This window comes from Plecotus auritus (genome assembly GCF_963455305.1).
Source record: "Plecotus auritus genome assembly, chromosome: 5".
NCBI lineage: Eukaryota > Metazoa > Chordata > Mammalia > Chiroptera > Vespertilionidae > Plecotus > Plecotus auritus.
The window spans coordinates 152,938,190-152,958,819 of NC_137776.1; the positions used below are offsets into that span (position 1 = coordinate 152,938,190).

The following is a 20,630-nucleotide window of genomic DNA, read 5'->3' on the forward strand; positions in this document are numbered from 1 at the left end:
ATTTCTATTGCCCTCACTATTCTGCAGACCAAGTAAAACAGAATCTCTGGACAGGAGGCTTGGCCACTAGTGTTTAAAGCCCTCTGGGTGATTCCAGTGTGCAGCCAAGGTTGAATCTCTGAGTCCAGAACACCCCAAGTTTGCTAGGAACTAAATATTATCTAAATTATGGTTCTGAGTCCCCATATTCCTCTGGTTACAGTGTATAAAACTTCTTGAAAAACTGGGTTCAGAAGAGCAGTAAATATTTAATAACTGATCCTTCTTTATGACTCAAAGCTATGTCGTTTTGTAGATTTGTTTATAAACATCTTGATGATACCTCATTTAAATCTTAATCCAAACCTAAAATATGGGTGGTGTTATGACTACTTCCAAGACATTTAAACTGAATCTTAAGAATGTTGTGATTTGCAAAGTTCATATAGCTAGTAAATAGTAAAGCCAGAATTAGATCTCAGGTTAGTGGATCCAAATTCATCCTCTCTACTCTACCTATTAATATAGTAAAGTAGTATGTTCTCTGTGACCTGAGAAATCACTGTTTTTTACTTTGCACCAAACTCTGGATGCCTACTGGGAGGCATGTAATAGATAATGTAAAATATGACAATTCTCAGAACTAATGGGTTATTGGCAAGTAACCTAAATCTCAATTTAAAGTAACTTAAGTAAATTTTCTTAATGAAAATAGACATGTTCAAAATACTCATTGAAATACTCCATTCATAAAACAATTATTCAATTGCTGCTGAGGGTTTTTTTTCCCCAGACTTTTTCTTTCTTGAGAATTTGTCATGGAGATGTCACATCTTATTTAAACAGAAGTTGCCTTCCCTATCTTGCTAACCTATATTCTCAATGTGCTTGGTTCCTGATTATCAGCAAATACAACATTCATCTTCACATAAGTGTTTGCCATCTTTTGTGTCATTAGATCTTTCTGTCTTTTCCTCTCTTATTCTGTAGCCTTTCCTGGGAATGGTGGAGAGTATCTCACATATTCCTGTGGCTTCAGAAGTATAGAAAAAAATGATCTCATTTCATAACCATCCTAAAAACCTAAAAGACAGATGGGTGTTACAGATGATGAACTTGAAGTTTAGCCAGGAAAAGTAGCTTTATGACTTAAGTAGTTAAGTAGTAAATGGCAGAGCAAGAACTAAAGCCCAGTTTTATGTAGTCTTAATGACTACAAACTCTACCGCTTACTCTTGGACCCCCAAACTTATATTTCCCTGATTTTCCTCTGGAGAATCTATTGTCTTAAGGACTTGCCTTTATGATAATGATCATTAAATAAAATAATTAATAGCCCAGCCTGAGAGCTTCAGCCCCTATAGATTGATAATCTAATGGGCTGTCCTAGAATGTAACCCTTCAAGTTAATTTTTCCATCAATGTTTTTTTGTTTTCTATTGTCAACTATAATGCCAATCTCAGATGAAGTAGCATGTGGTGGACCACATTAGTTTAGTACCCGGTGGATGGTAGTTCTTAGCCAAAGACCAAGGCTGGTATATATACAGCATTGCTTATAGATGCTACTTGGAAGGTTTGGTGGGACCCTTCTGGATATAGTCATGAATACCACAGAGGATAGCTAAACTATAGTGACCAGTGTTGCCAATTTGGCCAGAAACTAGATACTTGCTTTTACCTTATAAGAATCCGGTGTGCCTGACTGACAGAGAAACCAGGTAATTAGATGAAGACCTCCCACCACTCCAAGGTCCTCCATGCCTATCTCGGGTTTATGGTATAGTTCTTCCTGCGTTGGTGGCTAGCCATATGGATATGTTCTTGCCTGCATGGTGAGAAATGGAGAGGGAGCAAGGCAGTGACTAGATACAACTTTACTTCTCTGCTTTCTCCCTGTCAACAACTATAAACCCTGATTTCTGGAGCTGTTTAGATGAACACTGCCCTCAATTTATTTGACCTGTGGAATTCTATGGGGGTTATTGGGCCATTTCACCCACCAGGAACCAATCCAGTGACCTTACATAACTACTGTCCTAAGAACATCTCCAGGGTAAGAAGACACCATGGATAATTATGCTCTGCCGGGAAACCCAATATACATAGAGTTCTGTGCTCTAGAGGTTGACATAGGACTATAAAGAAATGCTCAGCTTCACAAGTCTTTGCTACCTAACCAGTTGAAAATTGGCATATGCCTAGCTAACTGGAATTTGTAAAATATTATTGCCTGCAGCAAAGCCTCTGGGCCTTGTGGGTGACCACAAATCTCTCCAGTGGTCTGAGGCTGGCCACAAAATAATGCACCTCACAGGGAGCATTCAGGGAATGTGACTTCTGCTTCAGGGAGCATGACTGTTCCAGGAATTTGAGTCTGACCAAGAATATTTCTTGCCTCTCTGAGCTGAAATTCCAAGCCCTCTGAGACTATACTTTTTTAAAATGTTATATTAATGTATAATTTATATACCAAAATTTTCACTCATTTTAAGGGGGTGCACTTCAATTATTTTTAGTAAACTTAGAATTATGAAACCATCACCATAATCCCATTTTAGAACATTTTCACCATCCCAGAGCCATCCCTCATGACTATTTGCAGTCACTCTCCAATCCCACTCCAACTATCCCAAATCTTTTTTAAAAAACAAAAAACAAAAACAGCTTTATAGAGATAACTCAGAGATAATACAATTCACTCATTTAAAGTGTACAATTCAATGGCATTTTAGTGTATTCAGAGCAACCATCACCATCACCACAATCGTTTTTAAAACATTTTCATTACCTCAAAAAAGAAACCTTGTACCCCTTAGCAATCACCCCTACCCCAATCCTTTATCTCCCCTAGTCCTATGCAACTACTAATATACTTTCTGTCTTTAGAGAGCTGCCTTTTCTGGACAGTTCATCTACACTGAATCATACAATATGTCGTCTTTTGTGACTGGCTTATTTCATTTAGCCCCGTGGTCAGCAAACTGCGGCTCGTGAGCCACATGCGGCTCTTTGGCCCCTTGAGTGTGGCTCTTCCACAAAATACCACAGCCTGGTCGAGTCTATTTTGAAGAAGTGGTGTTAGAAGAAGTTTAAGTTTAAAAAATTTGGCTCTCAAAAGAAATTTCAATCGTTGTACTGTTGATATTTGGCTCTGTTGACTAAGGAGTTTGCTGACCACTGACTTAGCCTAATGTTTGCTATTTTTAAATTTTTATTGAACTTATTGGGGCTACATTGGTTAATGAATTATATAGGTTTCAAGTGTACAAATCTATAATACATGTCTGTATATAGTATTGTGTGTTCACCACCCTAAGTCAAGTGTCCTTCCATCATCATTTATTCCCCCTTTACCCTCTTCTACCTGCTCTCATCCCCCAACCCTTTCCTTCTGGTAATCACCAAACTGTTGTCTGTGTCTATGAGTGGTGGTTGTTATCTTTTTGCTTAATCCCTTCACCTATTTCACCCATTCCCCAACCCCCTCTGACAGCTGTAAGTCTGTTCTCTGTCTCTATGCGTCTGTTTCTATGTTTGATTGTCTCTGTCATTGAAAAGTTTTACTACTAATCTTTTTCTAATAAAGGTATTAACTCTGAAAAAATAAAACAGACTTCTGTTCAGCTAGTTTTCAGTTGGTTATTCAGGCTGATTGTCCTATATTTTAGTTGTAATTCCAGTTTGATCCTGGGAGGAGGTTAGTGTAACTTCCACCTACTCCACTGCCATCTTGGATCTCAGCCTAAACTTTTCAAGGTACATCCATGTTATAGCATATATCAGTACTTCATTTCTTTTTTTAAATATTTATCTTTATTGTTGATAGTATTACAGATGTCCCCTTTATGTTTTTCCCCCTTTGATCCCCTCCACCCCACACCTGCCCCTCCCAGGCCTTCGCCAGACTCTTGTCTGTGTCCATAGCTATGCATTCATACATATAGATTCCCCAGTTAATCTCTCCCCATTCATTTATTTTTATTATTGATTAATCTTCCATGGTATGGCTATATACCACATTTTATTTATTCATTCATCAGTTGATGAACTTTTGGGTTGTTTCCACTTTTTGGCTATTATGAATAATGCTGCTATGAACATTCATGTCCATGTTTTTGTTTAGACATATGTTTTGATTTCTTTTAGGTATATACCTAGGAGTGGAATATCTGAGTCATATGATCACTTTATGTTTAGCCTCTTAGGGAGCTGCTAGGCTGTTTCACATTCACATCAGCAATGTATGAGGGTTCTGATTTCTTTACATCCTTGCCAATACTTGTTATTATCAGCCTCTTTTATTGGTATGAAGTGGTATCGCATTGTGGTTTTGATTTGCATTTTTCTAATGGCTAATGATGTTGAGTATCTTTTCATGTGCTTATTGGCCACTTGTGTATCTTATTTTGGAGAACCATGTGTTTAGATACTTTTCCAGTTTTTAAATTGAGTTGTCTTTTTATTATTGAGTTGTAATAGTTCTTTATACATTCTATATACAAATCCTGACATATGAAATACAAATTTTTTCTTCCATTTTTTGTATTGTATTTTTATTTTTATTTTCTTCAAAGTTTTTACCTCCTTTGTAGTACCTTACTTCATCCCGGCTCATGTCGTAGCTAGTTGTTAACAAATAATCACCTCCCTGGAGATCAGGAGCTAATTGAGGGCCACACCTTTATTTTGGTTTATCCTCAGAAACCTAGGTTGTTCTCTGCACATATATATAGTATATTGGACTTGAGCCCTAAATTCCAGGTTCTATTATCTGAAATATTTAAAATAATATTACTAAAGCCAAAGATTTTGTTTTCCAAGTAAAATCAACACAGCTTCCTTGTATCTGGATAAAATAAATGGATGGACATAACTGATTCTATCCATTAACAATTGTTCCCTTTATCAAGGAAAAATAGCATTGATATAACAGTAAACACTTTATAAATAGGTCATATTCCAAAAATGTATTTATATGGCAGTTACTTGTAATGCTGAACATATTTTCACCTACTGCCAACATGATAACAATGGTTCAGTTAACAAACCTGGGATCCAAAGCCAATGAATCTTAATACTAAGTTCATCATAGGCCAAAAAAGCCCTTCATGATCAGGACTGGCCTGGGATTTGAGGCTTCATTCATCATGTTATTTCTATGGAAAAGTGTGTAATAGCACTCGGTGGTAGCATAAACACATATCTCTTTTCTGTGTAAATCGATTGTAGACTCAGTGACCTCTGGTCAGCAAGCCTGAAATTAGAAGATGATTTGGGGGTAATAAGGAGAATTTCTTACAAACCCCAGTAGAGACTAGTTATTCCTAAGAATGGGATATATAAACTTGAGTTTTGGATATTACCCAAATACCAATGTCATGAAACAGTGAATATTTTAGTATTACAAACTATCAAAATGATGGTCATGAAGATTATGCAGTTACATGAGCACATGTATATAAGTGGGAAATGTAGGATCTGATATGTTAAATAGTACCCCCCAAACACAAACACACCCCCATAAAGAAAAACAACAACAAAAAATTCTAGCAGAGGCAAAAAATAACTGGAAACAAAGAGATCAAAATGCTAACAATATATTTGGGCAGAATTACCTTTTTCTGCTTTTTTTTTTCTTCTGCATTACCTCCAATTTGCTTAGATTTATTTTTATTAAAAAAAAAACAAGAATAACTTATCTTCCTAAATATTAATTTTGGTGAGAGCAGGATTGTTTGTGTTGTATATTAAGATATTGTCACTGCATAGAAGAGTCCATGTTTCTTTTTTTAAGGCGCTTAAAAATATTTGTTGAGTTATATAAGTAATGAATTAAAAAGTTTCAGAGCTGAAAAATAAGTAGGGTTTAGAATGCAGTGATGGGCTTGACAATAAAAGAGGTAATTTTTCTTCTTTATAGTTTTCTCAAATGGAGTAAAGAGAGATCAACACCATGTGAAAATTCAAGGAATAATATAGTTTTTAGGGGTCTATGTTGTAGAGAAAGATTTCACAGCATGAATGCAGTCTGCTTTTAACCAAACACAAAAGGATGTGTAGAAATGCAAGTTCTATACCAAAAAAAAAATCTAAAAAATATGCACTTCATATCTTTCCCGGTCTAATTTCCAGAAAGGGTGATCAATAATGAAAGAAGACTAGTGCTGCAAATACATGGCAGACATCTTTCCAGTTGTCTGCTTCATTGTGATTTGTGTGTGTAGAAGGATGTCTCATAGCTTAGATTCTTGTAGAACCTAGAAGTTGTTATACTTCTTCAAATTCTTTAGTATAACTGCAAATATTCCAACACTCATATACTGACATTGTATTATAAAGTTAACTCTCAATTTTATACATTGGTATATCTGCAGCAATCCTAGTTCTCAAATGTCCTAAGGAGAAAAAGGCTAGAGCAGAACTGGAAACGTTACTAATCATAGGCTGTAACACTGGGTGTTTTCTCCCCCTGCACGCTTACCAGTGTATTTTATCTGGATTAGTTTCAAATTATTTTAGTAATTATTTTGTAAGAAAGATTGCTAGCATAGGTTCCATTTCATATTCTTTTTTAGCTACTGCATCCCAGCTCTGAATGAACCATATTCTCAGTCTTAACTTTTTAATATTACCAATGAACATAAATCTCATTTTGTTTTGTTTGTACTTAACCATATTTTAAGAACAATTGGCACTGAATAATGGAAATATGCCATTCTATAAATAACAACATTCTTTTCGTGATTTTCTACATTTGCTTGAGTTGTCCAAACTTTTCTTTTTTAATCTTGACAGAGTTCTCCAAGGACTTTAGATGTTTAGGGACTGTGCAAGTTAAATAGCATTTCATTTTTTAAAATAAAAGGTAAACATGATCATTTATAGCTTCTTTAAAAAGCCATGTCTAAAGGATAAAAAGAGAAATCTATAATTTTGGTTTGATTTAGTTTAGAATACTAGTCGTTTTACATTTTACCTCAGGGCTGACAATCACAGAGACGTAATATAAATCTTCAAGCACCTAAAAGGCTGCTTTTTAGGCAACTGAAATTATTTCTTCCATCTACACTGAGTACTTGTACAGAAGCTAAAGCATAAGTGCCTTTATCGTTTTATAAACTCAAGTACCTGAAATGGATTTTTGAAGAGATGGGAATATAAAATGAAGATCCTTTTCCTCAAATATGCTTTATAAAATGGGATAAGCAAGCCATGAGTCTGAGTGGGACAAAAATGAAGTACTGGACTTCGCTTTCAGTGCTGGATAAATAGTCTTCTAGACAGTGTATTCAAGTGCTACTGAACAACCAAGACTTTTTATCAGCTTTTGGATGTCTTGGTTGTTCAGTAGCAAAATATATTATATAATTTTACAATTCACCAAACTCTCTGATTCTCATAACCCTGTAAGTGATGTGAAGTCATTGTTTTATGAATGAGGACACTGGGATGTAGCATAGTCAGGAGACTTGCTTATGCTGCCTTTGATAGATTTTTTTGTTAAATATGGAGTGAACCCTAGCTGGTTTGGTTCAATGGGTGGAGCATCGGCCTGCGGACTGAAGGGTCCCAGGTTCGATTCCAGATAAGGGCACATGCCCTGGCTGTGGGCTCAATCCACAGTAGGGGGTGTCCAGGAGGCAACCAATCAATGATTCTCTCTCATCATTGATATTTCTATCTCTCTCTCCCTCTTCCTTCCTCTCTAAAATCAATAAAAATGTATTTTAAAATACATATATGGAGGAGTGAACAAAGGTATTATAACATCCACAAAATGAAAGTGAAAAGGCACATAAAATGACAAAAGGAATGGAGGAAGTAAAAACAAACAATATCTTGAAAGATACGAAGCAGATGTATGGGGACACTGACTTGGCAAATCCAAGAAAGTTAGGTCAAAGGCCAGTTGTGAGGAAAGCCAAAAAGCCACCCATTTTTGTACTATAGAAACACCCAGGAACTGGTGGAACCAAATGCCTCCAGAGGTGGAGGTTAGTGAGTAGATCTAAGGCTCTGGGAGTAGATGAAGGCTCTATGTTACTAGTAGGGACTTGTCAAGGGAGATCTAAAACAAGGGACTGTGTTTAAGAAGCACCAGCACTTGACATCTCCCCAATTCCTTGGCTGTAACTGCCTTTCTCCAATCCCAGTAGAGGACTGGAAAGAGTAAAGGAGAGAATGTCTGGCAAGGAGGGGCTAGAGTGAGGTAAGAAGGGATACTAGAACAGATGAGAGAGTGGAGTACCTTAAGAAAAAGGGAGATTAAATGAAACTGTTATAATGAATGTGCAATTCTCCCTGCTCCACCCCTCAGCCTTCTTCCTCCACTCCAAATGGCTGTCTAGCCAGCAGATTTTTAGAGCATAGTTGCTAAATTGCACAGCTCTGGGGGAGCCTTGCATACACACAGTGTATGTGAATGACACGGATGAAGCTGTGAGTGTCCAGCTTTCACAGCCTTACATGAAGGCTCTAGATCAGAAGCACTTTCTCTGAGAAATGGAACCAGTCCAAGAAACAAGATCCAAACTTAATTATGTGAGATTCACCACCTGAATGGTCCCACTAAGTCTCCTAATAGTGAAGGCAACATTTGACAAGTCCCTACTAGTAACACAGAGCCTTAGATCTACTCTTTGAAACCTCAGGCTTCAGTATGAACTTCTAGCCAAGAATCCCCAGGCTGAAGAAGTCTCTAAGATAAAAGACAGAGACTGAAATAATTAGAAGAAAAAAAAATTAGAGGAAATAAAGTCTGTAGGGAAAAAAGAAAAATATCATTAATGTTATCAGAGATATGAGAAGATAATGCACATGTGGAAAATATACAATATTTTATTATGGTAAGGAACATCCATAGAACAAAAAAAGACCTCTTGGAAATTAAAAAATGTGATCGCAAAAATGAAAACTTGATAGAAGGTTTAGGTCACATGGGTCCTCAAACTTTTTAAACAGGGGGCCAGTTCACTGTCCCTCAGACCGTTGGAGGGCCGGACTATAGTTTAAAAAAAAAACTATGAACAAATTCCTATGCGCACTGAGGGCCCGGGACTAGTCGGCTGCTAAGCAGGACAGGCAGCGGCACCCAGAGGGCCGGATAAATGTCCTCAGCGGGCCGCATGTGGCCTGTGGGCCGCAGTTTGAGGATGCCTGGTAGGAGATAAAGCTAAAAACTCTCCCAGTTAACAAAGCAAAAACAATTTTTAATTTTAAAAAATAATCTTTTTAAAATACAGAAAATATTTTTTAAATTAGAGACCAATTCAAGACATCTGTCATCTGAATAGTAATATTTTTAGAAATTGATGACAAAGGAAAAGGAGGTGGATACAATAAAATACAATTTAAGGAAATTCCCGAGAACTGAACGATAGGTATTTTTACATTTAAAGGGTCCACTTAATGGCCAGAAAAATGATGGAAATAAAGAAAATAGATTTATACTTTAGTACATCATCATGAAATCTTAGTACTTCAGGATCCTATTTGATTATTAACCAATAACATTTAAAATAAAGATTAAAAATACACAAATAGGTGACCCCTCACATTTTTATTTTATTTTTTGTTAATCCTCATGGGCGGATATTTTTCCATTAATTTTTAGAGAGAGTGGAAGGGAGGGGGAGAATAGAGAGAAACATCAGTGGGAGAGAGACACATCAATTGGTTGCCTCCCACATGCACCAGGATCAGGGTTGAGATAGAACCTGCAACCAAGGTATGTGCCCTTGAGCAGAATTGAACCTGGGACCCTTCGGTCCATGGGCTGACACTCTATCCACTGAGCAAAACTGGCCAGGGTGGCCCCTCAACATTAAAAAACAACAACAACAACAACAACAAAAAACACCTTAAATCAAGGAGGAATTTTTAAAAGATGAAATTGTGCCATGTTTAGCAAGGCCAGGGTGAACCTGAGGGCAGGCAGTGGTGGTGAAGGATTAAAGAAGACAAACAAGAGAATAAGGCTGGGGCTAGATGGGACACTGTTCTCAGATGGAGAGACAGTGCCACAGCCTATAAGCCGAGTCTTTATTTTATAGTCAGATCCCACGAGGCAAAGCTAGGGTGTGGTCAAAATGTTTACAATGTTCTCGTGGTTTCGAATCTACTGAATTACATGCACCTGAACTATATCAAGCCCACATCACTTAGCCTCCTGGGACCACAGGTTCAGACCATAAGGTCAAGCTTACAACTATAGCCTTTGGCTATAATTGTGCTGGGAGGGCTTTGCCCTCCAAGCTGGGACTTACTCATGGCTTTGCCACGAGAGGACCGTGCCCTCTCATTAGTCTGAGTCTTGAACCTGTGCAAACACTGAAATAAAGAAATCAATGGGAATTGAAAAATGTTATAAACAAAACATCTAGAAGTAAACTTTAGCATCTCAAATGTCCTCATTAAATACAAACAATGAAAATTAAAGAACTAACTATTCATCTTATGAAATTAGGAAAGGACTATTAAAAGAGTCTCAGAAGTTAGTAATAAGGATAGCATTTAAAAATTAATAAATTAGAAAACATACAAAAAGGATAAAAATAAAAAGCTGGTTTTGGTGGAAAAATACAAATGGGAAAAAATTCTGTGAACTACATAAACTTTTTGCAAGCCTGATAAGGTGAAAAACCGACAAGACAAGAAATCACAAAGGAGAAATAACCACAATCCTGAGTGGAAAAATATTTGTGTCTGAGTGTTCTACAATTTTTATTAATGTGAAATATATTCATACTCCATTTTGAAGTTAAAAATAGAATATAAAACAGTAAGTACAGTGAGGACCCACTTTTAATAAGACAAAATAAAAGTATATGTTGTATATTCATGGAAAAATGAATAAAGATCTTGAACATTATTGAACAAAGGTCTTCCTTCAGCCTAGAATTATGGGTGATTTCTATATTAGGCTTACAAGTATGGGTAACTTTAAAAAAAAAGATATATTTTTATTGATTTCGAAAGGGAAAGGGAGAGAGAGATAGAAACATAATGATGAGAGAGGATCATTGATTGGCTGCCTCCTGCACGCCCACTACTGGGAATTGAGCCCGCAACCTGCGCGTGTGCCCTGGACTGGAATTGAACCCGGGACCCTTCAGTCTGCAGACCAATGCTCTATCCACTGAGTCAAACCAGCTCCAGGGGTCCTCAAACTATGGCCCGCGGGCCACATGTGGCCCGCCGAGGACATTTATCCGGCCCGCCGGGTGCCGCTGCCTGTCCTGCTTAGCAGCCAACTGGGCCCACAGTGCGCATAGGAATTTGTTCATAGTTGTTTTTTTTAAACTATAGTCCAGCCCTCCAACGGTCTGAGGGACAGTGAACTGGCCCCCTGTTTAAAAAGTTTGAGGACCCCTGGCTAGGCTATGGGTAATTTTTATATTGGTTTTATAACAAATATACTTAAAGGTTAGTGTGGAGGTTAACAAACATTAAAAACTAATTTAGGTTACTGAACAGTAACTAGTGTAACATTTAAGGGAAGACAATTTTAAATTTCCCTATTTACTTTGCAGTTTCCACAACCAACATGTTTTATTTTGTAGCAACATACTTCTTGCAATGTGTCATGTTATCCATATTGCTGGGACTATGGTAATATAGCACAGTAAAGATCATTTTCTCCTTCAATGAGATAAAGCCATAAGGGACAGACAATTGGCTATTTCTTCCTTCCTTCCTTTCTTTTTTAAAGATTATTTTATTGATTTTTAGAGAGAAAGGAAGGGAAAGGCAGAGAGAGAAAAAAAAAACATTGATTGGCTGACTCCTACACAACCCCAGCATTTGCCCCATCAGGAATGGAACAGTGACTTCCTGGTTTATTGTGTCAATGCCCAACCACTGAGTCACAGGGGTCCTGGCCTCAGTGTATTTAGTGAGTGCCTATTATATGCCAACCATTGCCCTAAATGCTGCCAATACAGGTTTAATCAAAATAGGCAAAGCTCCTGCCCTTAGGAAATGTATTGTCCTGTAAAACATAAAGATGTATTCTTTATTATTTTAAATCAACTTTATTGAGGTTTGGCTTACAAACAATAAAATGCATTTTTTTATTTCAATGAATTTTTACACGTGCATACACCCACATAACGATCATCATAATCAAGATATAAAACATTTCCATCACCTCGGATCACCTAGTCCTATTCCAGTTAATCGTTTCTTGACACCCTCAGCAGTCACTGTTCTGTTTTCTGTCATTGTAGTTTAGATTTGTCTTTTTGTAGTTTCATATGGATGGAATCATACTCTTTTGCCCAAACTCTGATTTCCTTTGCTCAACATAATTTATTTTGAGATGTGTTTTTGCATGTTAAGTAGTTCACCCGTTTGTTGATAATTACTATTAATTACATCATATGGCTATGCCCCAAGTTCACCAGTTGATGAACATTTGGGTTGTTTCCAGTTTTTTGTCATCCTATATAATAAAGAGGTAATATGCACATTGATCCTCATGCCCTCACATCACAAGATGGTCACCCCCACATTGGCACAAGATGGCTGGCAGGGGAGGACAGTTGGGGGCGATCAGGCTGTCAGGGGAGCGGTTAGGGGCAATCAGGCAGGCAGGCAAGTGGTTAGGAACCAGCAGTCCTGGATTGTGAGAGGGATATCCCCCGAGGGGTCCCAGATTAAAGAGGGTGCAGGCTGGGCTGAGAGACATACCCCTCCAGTGCATGAATTTCGTGCACCGGGCTGCTAGTTAAAAATAAAACTATGAAAATTAATGTACAAGCACATTTTTATTCCTAAGTAAATACCTAGCAGTGGAATTGCTGGAACACTTAAGTGCATAACTTTATAGTAAAGACAAACTTTACCAAAGTAGTTGTAACCATTTTGCATTCCCATCAGCAACAAGAAAGGTCCAGCTGCTCCATGTCCTAGTTAACATTTGGTATCTTCTTTTAAAGTTTAATGGGTATGTCGTGGTAAAGATGCGTTCCTTACCCGTACCAGGCTACTCACGTAACCCCACTTTAAAAATTCTTTTACTAAATTTTTTGTATGAGTTTGAAAGAAAATGGCTGGCTTGACCCTGCAGATGTTTTGTTTCTATTTTTCCTCAAGAAACCCGCAGGCGCTCTTCAGAAAACATAAACCTGGTGTGGGCAGCACTAGCTCAGTAGAACTCCAGGAGCCGGCTCTTCATTCCAGACCGCAACTGATAGGGTCTCCTGACATCTCCATGATTTCCTGGAGCCTTTACGTCACCTTTCTAAGAATTTCCCAGGGAGCCGCGCGGGGCGGGGCGGGCTGTGCCCCAGGCCCCGCCCCCTACTGGGACCCGCCTACTACCCTGGGACGGGGCCGTAGCTGGTGAAAGAAGGTATTTTCCGGTCTCGCGATTGTTATATTTACGCGAGAAGAAAAGACGGCAGCGGTAGGCCTGACGGTGGCAGAGGCGAGGGAAGGGGTGTGGCCGGGGAGAGCAAAGTCCGGGGGAGTGAGTGAGGGGGGCGGGGTCGCGCGCTCCGGGCGTACGCATGCGCGCACGCAGCTAGGCGAGCGGAGTTGAGGGGAGGGGGCGGTGGCGGCGTCGTTATTTCCGTGGTCTGCTCGGTGCGTGGTGGCGCGGGTGGCCACTGGAGTGGTAGGTAGGGACCGCCCGTGCAGAGCCATTGAGACTTCCTGTCTCCCCTGTCTGAGCGCTCAGACCCCGCTCTTGTGGCAGATCCTGGGGACGCCAGGTCACGCTGCGGCCCCTGCCCTACCGCCGCGCCTCAGGTAGGAGCTGGGGTTCTCGGATACCCGCTGCCCGCCGAGGCCCGGCCTTGACGGCTGTTACCAGGGCCAAGACCCGGTCCGAGGTGTGCCCGCATTCCGCGCGATAATAGCCCTGTCCTTGCTTTTGCGCCCTGTGGGGCCGGGGCGTGCTGACCCGGGTGGGGTGGGAGTGCGCGTCCCCGCCTCAGGTGCACCCCTGCTCTGGGCCTGGCGGGGGGACCCCACAGGGCGCTCCCGCGCGCTGTGCCTCTCGGCAGGGCTGTGCCGGGGTCCTGCCGGCTGGGGAGAGGCGGCCCATCGTCTCCGGCAGGTGGGCGATCACCCTGACTGGAATAGTTGGGAGAGGGGACCCTGAAGAAGGCCTTGGTCAGTTGCGGCCTGAGTTGAATGTTGGAAGCTCTGGGGTTTGTTCTGCTTGAGCCAGTGCTGGCATGAGGTGTGATTTTTCTCCTGAAATAGTGAGAAGGCAAACTAATAGCTCTGGTAGGTGGTTGGCTAAGTAAATGAGCCGCAGTAGTGTTAATTATTGTGAGACTTAATTGTATGAAGACATGTTTTTCCAATACCAGCCTCAAACTCAGAAGAGCTGGGCTTAAACACTTTGGTAAGATTTTCATCCCATACTTAAGCACACATGGCTTGCAATAGGGGGGCCCTGAAAGCTACATCCATCCTCTTTTATACCAGTATTAATTTTGCAGGCATAATGGTTATGAAAGCGTCCGTGGAAGACGATGATTCAGGATGGGAGCTCAGTATACCAGAAAAGATGGAAAAAAGCAGTGCAAACTGGGTGGACATAACTCAAGATTTTGAAGAAGCTTGTCGAGGTGAGTTTGGATATTTGTATTAGAAGTTCAGAATCTGGGCAAAGGTAAAATAAAATCTTGATTGTGATTTTTGCATTGTCTCAGTAAATCAAATCAGTAGATAAGTGTGCTTTATGTAAGTTTGTTAATCACTATTCATTCTCTGTCCTCTAGGTTTAATTTTCATTTAAAGCCAATATATATGTATGTATATACATATATGTATATAATACAACGTTAAATAAAGATATTAAGGCACTTTCTTCTATTAAAATTTTCTTCACTTTTTAAGTAGAAATAATTTTGAACTGTGTAAACAGAATATGTTGACCTAAAGACAGTAGTATTGTTGTCTATTTGAGGTTTGAAAGTGATCAGATTATATCATGCCCTGCTTAAGATCCTCCAGTGGCTTTCTGTTGCATATACAATAAATTTCAACTTCTTCCCCATGGCCTTTATGATCTGGTGCCTGCCCACCACTCAGATATATATATATATTTTTTAATCCTCACCTGCGGATATGTTTGTTTATTGATTTTATTTTTATTTCCCCCCCCTCAGGGCCTAGGGGTTTTTCATTTTATTTTTTAATATTTCAAGAAAAACTATCTTAAATATAATAATGTTACATGCAATAAACACCAATTATTCCAGAAAAACGATCTTAAATATAATATTACATGCCATAAACAATATTTTGAGAAAAAAAATAATTTTAAATATAGTATTACCAAAACTGTACTAATATAGTATGATATCACAAAGGTTGTAGGAAATATTAAAAATCTGCAAATAACAGGATTACTTCTACTATATTCTAAAATATTTTTTTCCCCTGGCTATATTTTTGTTCATCAGTTTATGTTGTTCTTTATATTCCACAAATGAGTGAGATCATGTGATATTTATTTCTCCGACTGGCTTATTTTGCTTAGCATTTTTTATTGATTTTAGAGAGTAAGTGAGAGAGAGAGAAAAAAAGTCAGCGTACAGAAAAACATCAATTGGTTGCCTCCCGAACATGCCCCAACCAGGGATCGAACCCACAACCTGGGTATGTGCCCTTACTTGGGACTCGAACCCCCCCCATCTTTCAAGGTACAGGACTACACTCCAACAAACTGAGCCACATCAGTCAGGGCAAGATTTCATTTTGTACCCACTGGGCTCATTTATGTTTAGTTGTTTGTTTTGTTTTGTTTTTTTAATATATTTATATTGATTTCAGAGAGGAAGGAAGAGGGAGAGAGAGATAGAAACATCAATGATGAGAGAGAATCATTGATCGGCTGCCTCCTATACGCCCCCCACTGAGGATCGAGCCTGCAATCTGGGCATGTGCCCTTGACTGGAATTGAACCTGGGACCCTTCAGTCCGCTGGCCGACGCTCTATCCACCGAGCCAAACTGGCTAGGGCTGTGTTTACTTTTAAGTCCTTCTTATCTCATTAAACACTCCAAGGTGGTCCCTCCTCCTTTGAATATTTTGTTTTTCATACCTTAAATTACTTTACCCCTAGGTCTTCACATAGCTGGCTCCTTCCTGATCACTTAAAATGTTACCTCTGCAGTGAGGACTTGTCAAAACAACCAATCTAAGCAGATTCACTCTCTTCTATCCAACTCCAGCTCAGTTAAATCACCCTGTTTTATTCTCTTCATAGCATTTATCTACTGTCATAAATCATAATTTTCAGTTATTGTTTATTATCAGTCTCACCCACTGGATTGTAACTCTATGAGTGCAGAGATCTTGTCAGTAACCCTAGCACACAGAACATTTTCTGACATATAGTAAGTTTGATAAATGTTTGGGCATAAATGATTGGATAAATGAGCATGTTTGTTTGAGGGGAAAGAGCCTTATTGAGGTGGGAGATTGAAGATAAGAGAAAGGAACAAAGAGTGAGAGCTTGAACTATAAGAGAGGATTGGCTCAAAAACATGGTAGAGAAATTAACTTGGGGATGGGGGAAAATAGGGACATAATGAGACAGAAGGAACTGAGGTTAGGATGTGAAGATACAGATATACACTGAGTGGCCAGATTATTATGATCTTTGAACACATAATAATCTGGCCACTCAGTGTGTGTGTGTGTGTGTGTGTATATATATATATATATATATATATATATATATATATATATATATATATATATATATATATATATATTAGAGGCCCGGTGCATGAATTTGTGCATGGGTGGGGTCTGGCCAGCCTGGCCAGGGGGAGGGGACATGGGCGGTTGGCCAGCCTGCCTGCTGGTTGAACTCCTGGTCGAGGGGACAATTTGCATATTAGCCTTTTATTATATAGGATATGCACTGAGTGGCCAGATTATTATGTGTTCAGAGATCATAATAATCTGGCCACTCAGTGTATTTCTAAATGGATGGAGAGGAATGGTGGAGGGATTCACACCTTGATGGCTTCTATATTAGTGAACAAGAAGGTTAGGTCTTTGGTGGTGAAATAGGGTGTTTTTAGAACAGTGTTCTTAAGGAGAGAAGACTTGGAGCAGCTGCAGATGGAAAGGGAGCCAGTTGAGTATAAGTAGAATGATAAATCATGTGCCTAACCTTGGACTCTTAAAATATGTGTCCAATTAAAATATGCCTAAGAGAGAGAGTAGAAAGAACATTAGACTGGGATTAGGTGATTGCCCATGTACTAGTATGTCTTATCTAAGGAAGAGAGAAAGAAATGTAAGTTATAGTACAGTTTTGTGCTCAGAGATCTTAGACTATTAGTGGATCATACCTATCACCTTGCACTGATTTTAAGTGATCTATATTAGAAGGCTGTTATTATGAACCTAAATGGGAAAGGTTTTATGAAGTACATATGGCTTAAGTTGGGGCTTAAAGAAATGGTTGGGTTTCTCTAAGTGAACATAAGAGAATTTTTCTAGACTGAGATGAACCATTAGAGTCAGATATAGTTTTTATGTTTGAGGAACAGTGAATAATTCTGCTTCTTCATGAAAGGACCTTGAGTAGTAGATATGGTTTAATCTCTGCTTCAGTGTGGATTGAGAGAGGGTAGCATGTCATTTTGTTGCCAACATCAAACCATCTTATTAACTTCTCCATAATTAGCTCTTGCATTTTCTCAAGTGGCACAAATGTGAGGTGTACTTCTTGAAACTAAAAAGTTGATATAGAACTAATTGTCATTTACATGTAGATTTAGAACTAAAGGCTTTTGACAGATCATGAGCCTGTGATATTAATGATTTGTTTTCCCCTTTTGAAATAATCAGATTAATTGCCTGGATTATAGATTAGACTTCTGTTCCAGCAGCTTTCTGAAAACTAAATTTAAAACAGACATCATGCCCTAACTGGTTTGGCTCGGTGGATAGAGCATCGGCCTGCGTACTGAAGGGTCCCAGGTTCGATTCCAGTCAAGGGCATGTAGCCTGGTTGCGGGCACATCTCCAGTAGGGGGAATGCAGGCGGCAGCTGGTCGATGTTACTCTCTCATCGATGTTTCTGGCTCTCTATCTCTCTCTCTTCCTCTCTGTAAGAAATCAATAAAATATATATTTTTTAAAAAGACAGACATCATTAGCCCTACACAGTTTGGCTCAGTGGATAGAGCTTCTGCCCGCAGACTGAAGGGTCCCCGGTTTGATGCCAGTCAAGGGCACATACCTCAGTTGCAGTCTTCATTCCTGACCCTGATTGGGGTGCATGTGGGAGGCAACCAATTGATCTCTCTCTCTCTCCCTCTTTCCCTCTCTCCCTCTCTCCCTCTCTCTCATTGATGTTTCTCTGTCTCTCCTCCTCCTTTCTACTCTCTCTAAAAATCAATGGAAAAATATCCTCAAGTGAGGATTAACAAAAAATAAATAAAACATACATCATTATATCCTTTTCTTTAACTCTTACAATGGTTTCTCCTGTTTGGTGACAGCATGATGGCATTTGGCTAGATTTTGGTGGGGTTTTTTGTTGTACTTTTTTTTTTTGTATAGTAAAATTATCTGCATATGGATGGCAGTGTTTTTCATGTACATTTCCACTTATTCTTTTTTTTTTTTAATATATTTTATTGATTTTTTACAGAGAGGAAGGAAGAGGGATAGAGAGTTAGAAACATCGATGAGAGAGAAACATCGATCAGCTGCCTCCTGCACACCTCCCACTGGGGATGTGCCCGCAACCAAGTTACATGCCCTTGACCGGAATCGAACCTGGGACCTTTCAGTCCGCAGGCCGACGCTCTATCCACTGAGCCAAACCGGTTTGGGCACCACTTATTCTTTTAGTGGCTCTTCAAAGTCCTCTAGATAAAATTCTAACTTTCCTCATTTCTTTTATTTTCTATTAGGCAGACGGCATATATTCCATCCACATTTTCTATAACCAACATTGAGGCTCTTGTTTTTTTCTTTCCAAATTATTTTGATTGTTTGGTGCCCTCACTGTTATTTTGCCTGATATATAATAAATTATTTATCCAAAGAACACCTCTGAGCTTTGTTTCTCTAGGAAACCTTGCCTTATTAAAACTCTCATTTTGCTACCTATAAAATAGTTTCTGTTTTTTATATTCCATTTGGTTACCTATATTTAGGTGCTTTCTGAATTACAAACTAACAACTTATAAATTTCACTTAAACATAAATAATCATAAAATATACATCCTTCTTCTTCTGCCTACCAGATTCCCTTCTTCCATGCTGTCTGGATAGCCAGAAACCTCTCCAAGGATGATGTCTAGAAGTCATGGTTGGCTATCATTACTTCCAGTCTTTTTAAGCTCTAGACTAGGAGGATATGGACCCATTTCTCATCCCATTTCCTTCTGTCTTTTTTTATATATATACTTGGGGCCCAGTGCATGAATTTGTGCACCTTGAAAGGAACTGTGGGCCGCGAGGCTGCAGTGGGCATAGGGGCGGGTCTCAGCCCATCCTCCGCTCCCTCACCTGGTCCCTCCCACCACAGCCTCTGGTCCCCTGTCTGCCAGCAGCCCCACTCCCACCGCTCCCACGCGCTGACAGTGCCATCCCCACTTGCACTCGCTGACAACACAGAACGATTGGGACAGGCGCCATCAGCAGGTGTGAGTGGTGGCTGCTGCCCTGATCGCCTCTCAGGAGCAGGGGGAGGTGGAGAAGCCCTTAGGCGCTACTGGGGCCAGCATCTGCCGCTTGCACCCGCTGATGGCGCTGGGCACTGGCAGTGGGTGTGAGCAGTAGCTCCAGCACTGGCAGCAGGTGTGAGCACCGGGTGGGACCATGGCATGTGGGAGCAAAGAATTTTCAGTAACCACCAGAGGCTCGCCCTGATGACAGTGACTGGCACCCCGCCTTGGTCTGGCGCCCCCGCTCATCTGCTCCACCATCCCATCATAGCCGACGCCCGCCATATTCCACGTGTGCCCCCGGTTGGTCAGTGCATGTCAATGACTGGTTGTTCAGTGGTTCCGCCATTTGGTCTATTTGCATATTAAGGTTTTATATATATAGACTGAGGCCCAGTGCATGAAATTTATGCACTGGTAAGGTCCCTAGCGACTGCTGCCAGCTGCCGGCTGGATACTTCCTCCCTTCCCCCGGCCAGCCCCAACCCCTTGACAAACTCCTGGACAACTCCCAGTTGAGGGGACAATTTGCATACTATGCTTTTATTATATAGGATATTTTTATTGCAGAGAGGAAGGGAGAGGAATGGAGAGGAAGAGAGAGAAACATCAATGATGAGAGAGAATCATTGGTCAGCTGCCTCCTGCACAACCCCTACTGGAGATCAAGCCCACAAACCAGGCATGTACCCTTGACTGCAGTCGAACCTGGGACCCTTCAGTTTGCAGGCCAAAGCTTTATCCACTGAGCCAATTTCTACTCTCTATGATGGCTTAGTTCCCATCTTACCAGCTCATTGATATTACTTGGAGTATTTAAAAACCACTGCATAAACCCCACCACTAGTTGGTTTGGGGTGCTGCTTGGACTTTGAAATTTTCAAATGCTCCCCGGTTGATACTAATAGGCAGCTGCAGTTGAGAACTGCTTTATAGGGGATGAGCAGTGTTTTTATTAGCTGTTTATGCAAGTGTTTTCTATATTAT

At 39.9% G+C, this 20,630-nt stretch overlaps 1 protein-coding gene across 4 annotated transcripts in view; it reads left to right on the top strand.

The window, feature by feature from the left end:
- Positions 1-13,303: 13,303 nt before the first annotated feature.
- NAA35 (N-alpha-acetyltransferase 35, NatC auxiliary subunit) overlaps positions 13,304-20,630 on the top strand; it is a 51,876-nt gene continuing 44,549 nt past the window's right edge. The window contains exons 1-2 of one of the 4 annotated variants that reach the window (XM_080670974.1): positions 13,304-13,390; positions 14,436-14,564. In XM_080670974.1, the coding sequence (XP_080527100.1) occupies positions 14,441-14,564 (124 nt within the window). In that variant the 5' untranslated portion in view covers positions 13,304-13,390; positions 14,436-14,440. Of the gene's footprint in view, positions 13,391-13,594; positions 13,818-14,309; positions 14,339-14,435; positions 14,565-20,630 lie in introns of those variants that run through there. The other 3 variants (XM_080670972.1, XM_080670975.1, XM_080670973.1) reach the window with 3 other exon arrangements.